Here is a 14803-nt window from a genome sequence, read left to right on the forward strand (position 1 = left end):
AACCACATCTCTTCAACTCACAACCAAAGCCCTAACAGTGGTCTTTGGTGCATTACAGGTTTGTCAGCATCATGCCCTTGTTCTCAGCTCTCTGCATCCATACCAACGTCACTTTGCAGGTGGTGTATATCCTTGACATGCGCGGCGTGCTCTGATGGCTAACTATAACGGTGTGCGTATTCTTCAAAACTTTGTTAGCAGCATTCCTGAGCACAAAATTGACAGTACTCACCCTCGTTTCAAGGCTCTCAAGGCCGTCAGTGTGCATATCGGCGTATGTCAGTGGTGCAGCACTTGCTGAAGGTCTGTCAGCATTGTTTCTGACCACGATATAGGAGGTAGTCACCGTCATTCCAAGCCCGTCGCTGTCGTTGGCGACAGCATCTCCTCTCAACGTGTGGGACGTGTTGGTCAGCGGGGCAAAGTGGTAGTGGTGCTGTGTGCAGGAGACAGCAGGTAAGCCCAAGCACCTATTGTGCAAAAGTTCATCTACAATAGCGGCAGTACTCACTTGCGTTCCATGTCTCTCTGCCCCGCACACACCGCTCAGAGGTTCTCTTAGCACTCGCCTCTGCCAACCCATCCACCCACCCTTCTCTCTCCACCACCTCCCTTCCCAACCTCACCGAACCCCAAGACGCTCCAATCCCCTTCAGCACCTTCACCCCGCACATCCACTCCTCCAACCTCAAAGCCATCCAACACACGCACATGTCCCTCGTCCAATCCCACATCCTCCCCCTCCTTCCGACCCTTGCTCTCCCACACACCACCCACCCCGGGGCATCCCGCACGCACCCGCGCGACCTCCTCGTAAAAGCCAAAACGATGAGAAGAAGACGAAGAAGAAAGGCAAGAATGCTAAGAATGCCAAAGGTGAGCTCCTTCGCCCATCATCACTTCCAACGTCAACAACAATGCCCAAGTTAATGCGAAGGACAACCGGCTCTCCGTTGAGTCTGCGTATGCCTACGCGACATGCAGGCCGAGCTCAATGCTTTCCACTAGTAGCTGCCACTTAAATCAATCATAACATGCTGAGTGCCTACATGGCGATGTGCATTTTCACCACATTTTAATGATATGAAATCATGGATTATTGCTGTAAGTTATAGCTAAATGGTATATCTTTCAATACTGTAACACAGCTAAGTAATTGCAAATCATTAAAAGGCTTGTAATCTACAGTAATTTGTCAATAAGATATCATAAAGTTGCTTGTAAGCTACCACATTCTGGAATCAGATCATTAAGATCATTGTAAATTACAGAAGAGTAGTAAATATTATATGATATCATTACTTGTAAGCTACCATACCCTAAAGCGAAATCATTAGGGTCACTGTAGTCTATAGAAATGCAATAAATGCTAGATCATATCATTCCTTGTAGGTTACCACATGATGGAATGAGATTATTCATTCCTTTCTGATTAGATATAAGCATGTATCTTATCTGTGCTTGGTCATTTGTGATATGATGCCATCAATTCAGGAACCCTGGCTAAGTCTGGATCCTGCCATCAGCTCTATCAAAACTATTATTAAATAGACATTCTGATCTCGGCCCCTGGGTCTATAAATAATGCTCATCCTATGCTACTTTTGTGCATTGCTGGCAATGCATTGGGCGCTTTTGGGGGCATTTCTGGGCTGTTTCCCTTGGTGTTTTTTGGTAGACCTATAATTTTAATGTGTCCCAATTTGAATCTGAAATCAGAATTGCAATATCTTTACTCATTATTGTGCAATTAAGCGTACAATGTTTTGGTAAAAAAGCGCACCTTAAATAGCACCCTCCAGGGGTTGGTATGCACCCTTCTGACTATGCCATTATTTGTTATTCATATTAGACAGAGTACATGCCAAGTTTTAGCTTAATTGGAGCAGTGGAACCTATTGAACTAGAATGTGCACCCTACCCCTCCTCCTACCCCTTGTATAAATGCCTTTCTGATTAGATAAATTTAGGCCCAACTGGGGCTCGGTAGGCGCCTATTATAACAATTTTTAGAGCCCTTAATCTTAATCAAATTCCAAGATTGGATGGTACCATTCCCCATCCTTCCCAGATTTTGTGTATTTTATTATGGGATAGAATGGGCCTTCAGACCATTAATAAACATGTAAATTTAACACTACGAGTACATAGAGTTCAAAACCTGTCCTTGAACACCCTCTGTAGCAAGGGAACATACTGATTAAAGGGGGGGTATGAGGAGAGGTATGGTAGGTTATTGATCAGGCCATATCTCTACAAATACTTCGTCATAAATCATGTTCTTGACGTCTACAGATACCTATAGATGCCTCCAAAATATCATTTTCAGTGCCTAAAAAGATCCATCCATTAGATGAGATACTGCAGAGAGAATACCAATCTTCATCAAAATGCACAGTATTTTTGCATTTACCATATATAAACATTCAAGATCAGGAAATATTAAAGCAGTATAGTATAGCCCCAAAATGTAGCTTTCCAGAACATCAAGGATGTTGTGCATTGGACCAGTGGGTGTTGAGATATGGAAAGAAAGGTGTTGAAGAACCCATCAGAGACCAGGATGGATATTGGCCTTTATTTATGCTTTGTTTGTGGTCACCTCTTTGGCCTTTCTCCGAGATACATTTTGACATATCTCAGCTCATACTCATCGGATTTCTATGAGGCTATATACCACAGATAGGTATCATTTAGGGCTACACAGCCATATAGTTTATGTATTTTATAAGTGTTATCTTTTACATCATATTTCGCTTTTCCTCCATTTTTGAACAACAATGCTTCTTCTTCTTGTACCATCTTGTTAAGCGTTCTGGTCATTTGGAAGTATGAATATAATATGTAGAGGACCTTAGTAGCTATCTGTGAATGTAAGATATGTGCATTTTGGTGAAGTATAAGCGGTGATATGGTCATATTATGTTGCACATCCAATACCTTCTTATTGGCCTCATAACCAAGGTGTTTCCCTTCATTCTGAATGTTTCAAAGATATGTATTGTGTCTGTGGTACTATATAGAGCAGATTTACATATCTATATGTGCTGGGAATAGCCATTCTATCCCATAATAAAATACACAAAATCTGGGAAGGATGGGGAATGGTACCATCCAATCTTGGAATTTGATTAAGATTAAGGGCTCTAAAAATTGTTATAATAGGCGCCTACCGAGCCCCAGTTGGGCCTAAATTTATCTAATCAGAAAGGCATTTATACAAGGGGTAGGAGGAGGGGTAGGGTGCACATTCTAGTTCAATAGGTTCCACTGCTCCAATTAAGCTAAAACTTGGCATGTACTCTGTCTAATATGAATAACAAATAATGGCATAGTCAGAAGGGTGCATACCAACCCCTGGAGGGTGCTATTTAAGGTGCGCTTTTTTACCAAAACATTGTACGCTTAATTGCACAATAATGAGTAAAGATATTGCAATTCTGATTTCAGATTCAAATTGGGACACATTAAAATTATAGGTCTACCAAAAAACACCAAGGGAAACAGCCCAGAAATGCCCCCAAAAGCGCCCAATGCATTGCCAGCAATGCACAAAAGTAGCATAGGATGAGCATTATTTATAGACCCAGGGGCCGAGATCAGAATGTCTATTTAATAATAGTTTTGATAGAGCTGATGGCAGGATCCAGACTTAGCCAGGGTTCCTGAATTGATGGCATCATATCACAAATGACCAAGCACAGATAAGATACATGCTTATATCTAATCAGAAAGGAATGAATAATCTCATTCCATCATGTGGTAACCTACAAGGAATGATATGATCTAGCATTTATTGCATTTCTATAGACTACAGTGACCCTAATGATTTCGCTTTAGGGTATGGTAGCTTACAAGTAATGATATCATATAATATTTACTACTCTTCTGTAATTTACAATGATCTTAATGATCTGATTCCAGAATGTGGTAGCTTACAAGCAACTTTATGATATCTTATTGACAAATTACTGTAGATTACAAGCCTTTTAATGATTTGCAATTACTTAGCTGTGTTACAGTATTGAAAGATATACCATTTAGCTATAACTTACAGCAATAATCCATGATTTCATATCATTAAAACGTGGTGAAAATGCACATTGCCATGTAGGCACTCACCACACTGTAGGATATAAGTAGCACACACCAGTCCCGCAACCACATGACCTGGTGGGTCCAATTTAGCAGACCAATTAAATATGCACCCCTGGACCCATAAATGTGAGGCGCATTAATTTCATTGGTGGACTAGATGGATGCTATGAGCCATGGGCCCACATATAGATGAGCGATGATAAGCACACCTACCAGGTCCACTTGCTGCGTGGAAGCTGCTAAATCCCGATTCTAGGTTCAATTGGTCAATGGTAATCTCAGCTTTGGGTTACAATTTGGAAACCTAACTGTAGATATAGAAACTCCCGACATCATTGTGCTGTGTCCGCTCCCGTTCTTTCTCAACATTATTGTTCAATAGGTATATACACATTACTATTATTAGATGGATAGTAATCATCATTTATCTTTATAGTGTTCAGTGAATGCATATAATATATGCTATTTGCAGTTGCCATCTGCAGCAGGATTGCATTCACTGGTTCAATAAATTCTTTTAACCCACATTATATTGGAAATTTCATTCATCAGGAAAACCCTCCTCTAGTAATCTCTTTATAATTACATACTATTATGTCTAATCTCCAGCAAATACAGAGAATTTCTCTAAATTTATTAATACACCGTAAATGTCACTAAGGTGGTATAATTATCCGCTACAAATTCTCTAATAGTTGTTAATTGTGTTCATTACATTGGTGCTACTCCTAGTACACATTAAAGTACGTATGACGGTCCTTGAAACAGTTCAAATAAAATGTGCTACACTTGTCTAAGACATTGACTTTAGTCCAATCGGATGGGACTGATCGTCCCCATTTAGGTATAAGGTGAACACTCCTTTGTATAAGTGATACTGGTATCACCGACGCAATTTTCTCACCATTTTTGATACACCACCTGACTTTGTAAAGATTTAAGTCAGGATCGGGGACATGGTCAAATTTAGTGAACCATTCAACATAGGCAAGGTGGCGTGGCGGGTAGATACCAGAAGGGAAGAGTTGTTGTAAAGAGTTTGGGGGCAAGGTAAAAATGACCCAAACTTGGCCAATGCGCATGCCTAGTGATATCAGAAATGGATTAGTTACTGAACAACAAGTAATATTTAATTTATCCTGCCTTTAAGCGTTGATATCTGCTGTTCCAAAGGAGTTTCTGGGTCTTGATTGTCTTTGTACACTTGAATTAAGGCTGTATCAAAGCGTCCAGGAACCAGCATGACACCTTCATTGTCTAGATGAGGTGGTTGTACATGGATTGAGTCAAGTGTCACATTTCCATGAACTTCCTCATTCCAAAATTTGATTCGGTGGTATGTCGGCAGAGATAAAAAAGGTAGATGGATATCGAGTGACATTTCATTGAGTAATCGCATGTTGGTAATGTTGGAATTGTTGAATTGTGCAATGAATCGGGAGAGAGAAGGAATAAAGAATGTTGCACCATAGTGATTTGGAGAGATAATGTGATCTAAAGAGACTGATTTACATGTCGGATGGATAGTCATTTTTGGACGGAGTTCACATGCCATGTCTGGGGGAGACCAACTAATATATTCACGTGCAGACAAGGTAAATGGCCCGATAACAGGTTGGCGTATCTGCCAATCCAGATAATTGCCATGTAGGTGAATCTTCTCTTGACGTTCAAGCCACCGTGTCATCTGTGAGAACTCGTCTTTATGATTTGTGGCGCCATATGCATCTTTGGCAAAGTCAATGTGAAGCCGTTCAGTCATTTTGGTATTATAGTTATCAGTAGTGCCGTAGAGTTTGATTGAGTGAATATAATGATTGAGAAAATGCAATTTGGGGAGATTGAAGTTGGTACGAATACCCAGCTGGACAAAAATGTGCTTGTTTTCATGAAAGATAGCCAATGCGGTGTCGAGAGACTCCAGAGTCTTGTTGGTGTGAACCGGGTATTGCGCCAAATAAAGAAAGTCTAATAAAGCTTGTGTGGCCCGGATTAGAGGTGCAGAAGGCAGTCCGTTGGGTAGTCGAATGTCGACTAAAAGCCCAAGTAGAAAGCTACTCATTTGTTTGTGCTCCAGACCACTAACTCGAGACAAAGAGGTTATACCTTTTTAAAAAGGGTGGACCGAATGATTTGGTGGCAATGCTTTGACACGAGCATCTATTTCTGAAGCGCCACATGCATCCAATAGCCACTCAATAAGGTGTTTGATGACACCTTGGTGAAGCTGGTGTAAAACATCAGGAGTAATAGAGCGAAAGATATTGGTGTATGGGAGGTTTTCCCAAAAGGGGTGCTGGATTGGCTTAATATTTGCTGCACGACAGACGCTGGCATAATCCGGGGATCCTAAGTGATCAAGAGCTTCAAAGACTTTAGCCAAATCTCAAAAGCTATGATGCGACGGATATTCTCCAAGCTCCTCGTTAGGGCATTCACAAGTGGGGCAGTTGCCAGTATATGCTCCTGTCACAAGAATTTGCTCGGGATAATCACCAATATAGGTTGCAAAAATTGGGTGGCAACGACAAGTAACACCGTCTCCACTTGTCATTGGTAAACCATGAGCACCAGCACTTTTGAGAGGCTCAAGAATCTTCTTAATGCAGTGATGAAAAATGTTTGAAATGATGCGCCGCCGTGCAGCTTTATTTGAGATATGCTGCAGTCGTGAAGTCAGCAGTTAAGCCAATAGAATCTGGCCTTGATGAGAAGGCTTGTGCCGTATGGATTTTGGAAGGTTTCCAATTGTGAGATAAACAGAATATACTGATTTGTTGCGGAACAGTGTGATCTGTGTCTTATCAGATGATAGCAGTATGGGAATTATTGTAGCACCGGGATTTTCAGATTCAAGGACTTTCTGTATTACATTTTAAAAGTAATAATCAGTATGATTCATAGGCCGCAGAAAAGATTACAACTTGCCTGTGTGCTCCACCACCATCTTCCGGTATATATTTCATGGTACAGCCTCATGGTACGATTGGCGTCCGAATAATGACGTTCTGGTACAAATGCAAGATATTGGGCATGTTCTGGATTGCCATACAGCTCACGAATACATTCCAAAACATCGCAACTAAAGTATTCAAGCACTTCGCCTTCTACTTCAATTTCACGGCACTCAAAAGTGGGTCTCTTTCTAGGAAGGCTTTTGTCGATCAGTTGATTTAATTCCTTGGAATTTTTGTACAAAAGGCCTAGCATCGAGCAAAGCTAAACACCCAATTGAAGAGTATTCAATATCAAAAAACTTTCAGATTGTAAAGACGTGAATGGACTTACTCCACCAATTTCCAGCAGTTCATTGAAGGCGGTCGCACTAGGCCCTTGCAATTTGGCCCACTGTGCAATTTTCCAATCCATTTCTGAAGAAAACGGAGCCCATCGGTTCTCTTTGCTTCCAACTTTCTCTCCGTATGACGCATATCTAGTCAGATCAGGGTGTATAGTATGTATTGGTGCACCCGCATGCCCTTCAAAACAATCCACAAAGGCAGGAGATGCACGAAGAGCATTGTGATCAAGCAAAGAGGTGCCTCCAGGAGCGCAATTCTGAATTGGGATAGAACTAGGCTGAGGGTCCATACACATCTCCGAGTCAAAGTCAGCTTCTAGCTGCAAATTTCCAGGAAGACCAGGATTCCGATCACTGGCGGCACCCACACTAGGTGCTCGAGCCTCCCAAAAATCAAACCCAGATAATGTAATAGCATTAGAATCCAAGTCAGATTCCTCAGAGTCACTGGAGCCATTAGAATCATTGTTATCGTCCATATCATAAAAAATGCGGGTAGATTACAAAGCATTGTAAACCCAATTAAATATTTTTTTATTCGAAATTCTCGCACTGCGTTACAACCCTCTTGAAATGTTGTGAGAAACCGGAAATATTGCAGTGTGAATAAATTAATTTGAGGTTTACAATATTTTTGGGTATTGCAATATGAAAGAATAAGCGGCTAGTTTATAATCTCAACAAATTACTATATGAGATGACAAGGAATCAAGAGCGTTATAAAACATTGCGAGAATTTATTGGGTTTTTCAATGATAAGGAGGATTGAATGGGATTTTGAGGCACCCAGAAGATTATAATAGAACAAATTTATTTATTCAGTAATAAAAGTACAGGCATGGTATGTAAAGCAGGGCAGAGCAGAGCAATAATTACAGCAATGAGAGACATCAGAATTTCTTAGCCTTACGTTTGATAGGTTGGCGCGTTCCCATGGTCTGGGCACCTTTCTTGGCCTTTTTAGCTGGTGGTTCTTCACCGTCGGCGGCAGTGGCGTCAGAATTGGGAGTAGGCAGGGCCTCATTCCCGGTCTCGAAGGGGTCTGAAGGTGGTGCCTGTAGCTAATATGAGCCCTAGATAGAGAATGTAATAAATACACTCACGTCTTTACGCTTTGGACCAGGGCGGCGTGGCGCCGCTTTCCTCTTTGCAGGGAGCTAATCATAATATTAGTGTAATAAACCAATTTCGAGTGAAAACGCACCTTGATCTTGATCGGGGCTGGTGGGGAAGGGGAGCGTTCGTTTTCGGAAGAAAGAGAGGAAGAATCCTCGGAAGGGAGGTCAGGGGGGGATTCTGAAGGGATCCTAATCGCGTTTAATGCCATTCGGCGACGGGAGACTTGTTGAGGCACAGGTTCCGCCAGTGAAATAGCTGCAAATGCTTTAGCTAGTGCTGGTGCAGACCCATTATCTGGGGTGGGGTGGAAGGAGGGTGCGCGTGCTTGAGGAGATGCAGGTGCGGGTGTGGGTACACGAGCAGGTTCGGGTGTGGGTGCACAAGGGGGTGCGGGTGCAGGTGCACAAGCAGGTGCACAAGCAGGTGCAGGTGCTTGAGCCGCAGCGGCCATTTGAGCTTTACGCCGTTCTACCGGGTCTCTGAGGCGTCCGTCGCGTGCACTACCTTCCAAAGGGGATGACTTCTTGTCATGATCCACGGGCTCAGATGGCAAGATAATGTTCCTAGAAATTCATTAGCATAAAATCAAGCGTGTAAGGCACGCTTACTCTTGCCACCAAGCCACAGTCTCCTTGGCCCACGTATCGTCATTAGAAAGACCCGACAGAAGCGTCAGAATAGATGCGTAGAGGCGGTCGGCCTTCAAAATGCTCTTCGCCTCAGGCCAAGTCTTACCGCTGATTGCAATGACAAGCTTTGAAGGAGGTTAGCACTGACAGACTACTGGCAATGTCCACTTACCATCATGCAATAATAACATATGAGTCTTATCGTTAGTTCATATACTTTGTGAATCTGTCCTTTGCTGGCACGTCCTCCAAGCCTGTTGGCCTCGCCTACAAGCATACGTTGGACAAACTAGAGTGCCAATATGTATCAATGACATGTCAAAACATAAAAAAAAACTTACTTGGGGACCCAAGGGTGGTTGAAACAGACCTTGGACCTCGTTGTCTATGTCAAATGGGATGTCAGGGTCATACAAGCAAGCTGGCCAATCCAGCGCGTCTCCATTTTTGGTATCGGCTTCGAGTGATTCACATCGCACGCTATCCACAAATAAATCAACTCATATTCGCGGAAAATAACAAGCCGACTTACAGAATTTCACGCGCATTGAGGTCGGTGAGCTCGGCGAACTTGACACGCGGGATTAAAAGAGCGGCGTATGCAGGGTATTTATAGCCCCGGTTCACCCTGGCACAGGCCAGTTTGTAGGCCTGTAGGTCAAGTGGGACCCTCAGATCAAATGGGATCAACTCCGGGATCAACTTATGTGCCTTGAAGAGATCGTCGGATCGCGAATGAGCTGCAGCACTCGATACCTTACAAGTATGGTTAGTCGATCTGTACATGCGACCTCACAAAATTCTTACCAAATCAATGACTTTGCCAATCAAGGCAGAATTGTCCTCGCACTTCTTGATGATATCCATAAGGTCGGGCATCAAGTCCTGCATCTCATAGAAGGACCAGAGCTTGGGTTGTAAACTAATATATGCATAAATAAATGCCCCAGAAAAAAAAAGGCGCATATACTTACTCCAATATTTGTTGTCGGGTCATACCATCCGTTATATGGTTGGCCAGAAACTCGAGACCCTCTTGGATGACGCTCTTTACGTTCATAAATGGGTTGATGGACTGGTGAATCCATCTCGCGCCCTTCAGAGTGTCTGCTAGTTCGGAGCATCTACAAATAACGTTAGCGGTTAACGCGCATGGGGACGGGGGAGGGGGGGATTCAGGCTTACTCGAGTTCTTTGTTGGTGTCGATAGCCGTGAGGGCTTTTTCAATCTGGGTCGGGGTGAGCATGGTGGTGGATGGTGGTGGTACGGGAAGAAAAGGGATGAAAAAAACTCCCTTCCGCATATACCGAGCGCAGTGGTTATGTAATGGACACCTGAGGAGGTACAGATGTCCGCGCTATTCCGCGCCATTGCCATAACTAGCGGGCGAAGGAGGCGCGATCGCCATCGACAGCAAGCTGTCAGAGGATAAAAATAGCCCACCGCGAATCACCATAGCCAGGAGGTAGCCACCCAAGACGCCCCAGGTATACCCGTGCGTTGAAGCTTGTGGCCAGGGCTTTCGACGACGAGAAGGGGTGTATACGCGCACCGAACGAACCCCCAGGTATCTCCGTGGGTTGAAGGGGGCTGGTAGTCCGTAGCAGCGACAGGAGCACCCTACAGAGTACAGAATTGCCATAGTCAAGCAGCCGCACCCAACGAACCCTCAGGTATTTCCGTGGGTTGAAGGGTGTAAGCACCGACTTGAGCAGCCTACAGACTACGGAATCACCATAGTCAGCAGACTGCCACCAAACTCCGAGACGAACAACCGCCAGACTGCAGAAATACCATAGTCAAGCAGCCGCACCCAACGAACCCTCAGGTATTTCCGTGGGTTGAAGGGTGTGGGCACCGATTTGAGCAGCCTACAGACTACGGAATCACCGTAGTCAGCAGACTGCCACCCAACGAACCCCCAGGTATTTCCGTGGGTTGAAGGGTGTGGGCACCGATTTGAGCAGCCTACAGACTACGGAATCACCGTAGTCAGCAGACTGCCACCCAACGAACCCCCAGGTATTTCCATGGGTTGAAGGGTGGTAGTGGTGCGGAAGTCAACAGAGCCAACAAACGGAACCCTACCCAAATTCAGATTCCGCCTGATGGCAATTTCAAACTCCGACACGCGTGGTGATCTCAACACGTTCCTGCGTCATTGGTTCTTCTTCGCTACCCAGGCTCATTGCTCGGGCAGCCTCACTACCCAGGCTCATTGCTCGGGCAGTACGCGCAACCTACCCAGGCTCATTGCTAGGGCAGAACGCTTAAACTACCCAGGCTCATTGCCAGGGCAGTACGCACAGATAAATTGGAATTCCTGCTCCCCTGACTGTCCATAATGCCCCCCGTATGTATCTTACAATATCGAGGTGTATTTGGTTGCTAATTCTACGTACAACAGACTACGCCCTCCTTTGACTGGTCCCAGGGCTCCGTCTTCCTACAAGACGGTATAATTTACTACTCTCCAAATTGTAACCGACCAGTCCGTATCAAGGCCCCAGAGCGGAATCACCCCCACCCATTCCCCGAACGTGCAGAGCCAGATCCCACCTCTGTCAAGCATCCTGTCTGGTGGACAGACACCTTTGGGTGGATGTCCTTCATACCGCTCAACCCATCCTTTATCTCCGACCCCTTTGACACCTTTACCTGGCAGCCTGAGCTGGATGTAACTCCTAGCTATAATACTCCACCCGGTCCCACTCTCTACCAGCTCGAAATTCATACTATAAAGCATTGGCGGTTTAAGGAACAATGTTTACTGGAAGCTGCGCACAAAATGAAGCTATGGTACCACGTACCAGCCAGTCAACCACCCCCGCCTTCCATCTTTAAATACGATGAGCCCTACACATCGAAAGAAGAAGCTTATCGCCAGATTAAATTGGCGCGAGATTGGTTTGCCGTATGGATGGGATTCTTTGCATATTTCGCTGCGTGTGCAAAGTATGACAAGTATTGTGCAGGAAAGATGGTGAGAGAGAAGGGCGAGTTACTACCCCGATGGTATACCAGGCTGCTCGAGGAGGTTCCGATGCTACAGCGATCCTGGTTGGACGGGCTTTTAACATCGCCAGCGTGTGTATTCTCACCCGACACTCAGCGTGCAGGGATAGTTATTCCCTGGTATGAATATGACAATCGGAGGCCCGAAATACAGTTCTTCCTGGACCAGCAGATTTCTGTTTTCTTTCCGTGGTGTGCCATCGCAGAACAGGCCATCATAAACAACCCCACCCTTCGCTATCTTGAGCCTCCTGCAAACCTTGTTCGGGATGCCCTTGAGAAGTTTCTGAACCGATTCCCCAGTGTTCCTCTCGCTGGCCTAATCCTTAGGTCCTACTTTCGATTTCATGATCGCCCGCTGCACTCCACCAAACATATATTGAGAATGGAACACAGTACGTTGTTGGTCACGAAATATATGTATGAAAAATTTGCCTCGCAAACCGACAAGGTCAAGGCGGCTATGGAGGAGAACCAGGTGGAGGCCACGGTTGCAGAATTGAGGGAGATAGTAAGCCGAGCCATGGACATGGACCTCGCAGAGGCCGAGCGAGCCATAGCAAATCTCCCCACTCACGATTGGATGGACAAAGGTGACTACCACCGGAGAGGAGAGTTGTACGACCACGTCTCGATATTCTTGGAGAAACGCGAGAGAAACCAGCGCTTTATCATTGCGACTGAGACCAAGGACGCAAAGATCAAAAGGCTTCAAAGAGAGGAGGCCCTCCCGGGGTACAACACATCGGTCTATAGGTGGAAAAGTGTCACGACGCCGGGGGGGAAGGAATTATACATGCGAGTTCGCCTCCTTCGATCAAAGCACGAGAGACTGTTCGCAAAGGTGCCTCCCTCTCAACGAACATACAATGCAGTCTCAAACGAGTGGGACATTTTTGATGAAGTGGATTTGCCACGAAAATATCTGCAATTTGTGGACCCCCCTCCTAGGAAGGACGGTTATATCTACGACTATCCTATCCAAGCCGCCCGCATCAATCCCCAGTCCATCATCCCCGACAACGATGTACCCCGTGTGGAATCCATTCCCGTCATCCCAGAACCCTGTGTAGACTCTTCCTCGGGTGGTGCGACTTCCCCTCATGAACCTCAGTACAAAACATTCCCCATGGACACGGAGGAATTTCAGGAGGGGCCTTCCCAGCCTCCGGTACATCATCCAGAGCCGGGCCCCTCCACCATGGATACCAACACTGATGAAGCTTTGAAAATCCACAATTACGATTGGGACACCGCCGACCTCATCTCCAACTTGCGATACAGCTATGGATTCGTAGCCTCTGTAGTCCCGAAGAAGGAGGATAAGACACCGGAAGGCTGGAAACACGCCTGTCAACACTTTGGGTTTAGGAAGGATGGGGCAGAACAGTTTGTCTCAAACACGGATCGTCAACTCATCTGTCAGTTTCATGACGGTTTGATGGGGTCAACTGACCGTCCGCTCCCTCAAGACATTCAGGATCTCCACCCGCAAAATTACCTATCCCTTCAAGTTTTAGGGAATCTCAGCCTCATCCATCGCCCCATCCCAAATCTATTTGTTTTCGCTCATCACGACATACGTGCACCTCAGGAAGAGTCCGACAGAATGTCTGCTGATTGGAGTATTGGAGTCGAAACCCCAGAGGCTGCTTTATATGTCTTACGAGTCTTCCAGTCCCATCCTGGGCATACAGTTGTCAGTGTGGCACACAGACTTTTGTCCAAAGGAGTGCAGTTTCGAACTCTTGTCGGGCGTAAAAATGTGGTTCAGGTGCATCAACCCTACAAGGAAGTTACCTTTTACCGCAAAGTCAGCTACAAGTTTACCAACGACGACTATGAGTCCTCGATGCTGGCCTGTCGGCAGATACTGGACCAACAACGCGGTCGTGCAGCGCTACTCATGGGTGGAATAGTAGGACGAATCGCCAAAGAGTATCTGAGCACAGAGTCTGTTCTCCAGGGCCCATCAGTGGAATTGCTGAGAAATGGACGCGGATATGTCGCTAATCCAGAGGCCGAGTTGCTGGCTTACTGCGATGACGGGCTTACAGAACACGATATTGCGATTATTATCGGGTCGTATTCTCTCATGACGGGTAAGTGTTCACTACATTTAACTGATCGCTCTATTTAATGTCGTTTTTAGATTTTAAAAATCAGGTCGGAGTCAAGTCTTGGTTTCCTCCCCCGGCGGTATGGAATGAAATCGACAGGAATGGGATAGGATGGCTGGAATGGACTGAACGCAACGAGTACTGGTACCAGACTAGGCTGGAATTAATTCGAAATGGCAAAGCGCAACCTTTAACGCTTCAAGACTGGAAGAGCCTTCTCAAAAATAAGCCAGTCCGTGTTCTAAGGGAATCGGTGCGAGCTCGATCAGCGGCATTTGTCCATGAACATATCCCCGTAACCAGGAATCCTCGTAGATAGGTAGCACATTTTTCTTGTTTCTTCATTCACGGATCTACACCACTACTCACAGTGTATTTTTTCCTTCGTACATACTACAAAACAAATTTTATGTATACTATCTATATTTCTTCGTACAAACTATTGGTCAGATATCATGTATACCACGGAAAAAATTGTTTGGACCTGCATCGAAACATGTGTGAATCAATTCTGAGCCCA

General features: G+C 45.1%; 3 protein-coding genes across 3 annotated transcripts; 1 reads left to right on the forward strand and 2 right to left on the reverse strand.

Moving 5' to 3' along the window:
• Positions 1-6996: 6996 nt before the first annotated feature.
• On the reverse strand, positions 6997-7878 carry JR316_0007785 (uncharacterized protein; the record flags this gene model as incomplete). Its single annotated transcript, XM_047893509.1, has 2 exons — positions 6997-7317; positions 7387-7878. 2 exons carry the CDS (start codon positions 7876-7878, stop codon positions 6997-6999), a joined length of 813 nt encoding a protein of 270 aa, XP_047746824.1.
• A 411-nt stretch (positions 7879-8289) lies between these two features.
• On the reverse strand, positions 8290-10394 carry JR316_0007786 (uncharacterized protein; the record flags this gene model as incomplete). The annotated part of the gene is made up of 10 exons (XM_047893510.1): positions 8290-8460; positions 8503-8556; positions 8604-9081; positions 9127-9272; positions 9365-9436; positions 9489-9627; positions 9680-9903; positions 9955-10069; positions 10122-10271; positions 10333-10394. 10 exons carry the CDS (start codon positions 10392-10394, stop codon positions 8290-8292), a joined length of 1611 nt encoding a protein of 536 aa, XP_047746825.1.
• A 1098-nt stretch (positions 10395-11492) lies between these two features.
• On the forward strand, positions 11493-14602 carry JR316_0007787 (uncharacterized protein; the record flags this gene model as incomplete). Its single annotated transcript, XM_047893511.1, has 3 exons — positions 11493-11501; positions 11556-14265; positions 14316-14602. 3 exons carry the CDS (start codon positions 11493-11495, stop codon positions 14600-14602), a joined length of 3006 nt encoding a protein of 1001 aa, XP_047746826.1.
• Between the last annotated feature and the right edge of the window lie 201 nt (positions 14603-14803).

This window comes from Psilocybe cubensis, chromosome 7, assembly GCF_017499595.1.
Source record: "Psilocybe cubensis strain MGC-MH-2018 chromosome 7, whole genome shotgun sequence".
Classification (NCBI taxonomy): Eukaryota; Fungi; Basidiomycota; class Agaricomycetes; order Agaricales; family Agrocybaceae; genus Psilocybe; species Psilocybe cubensis.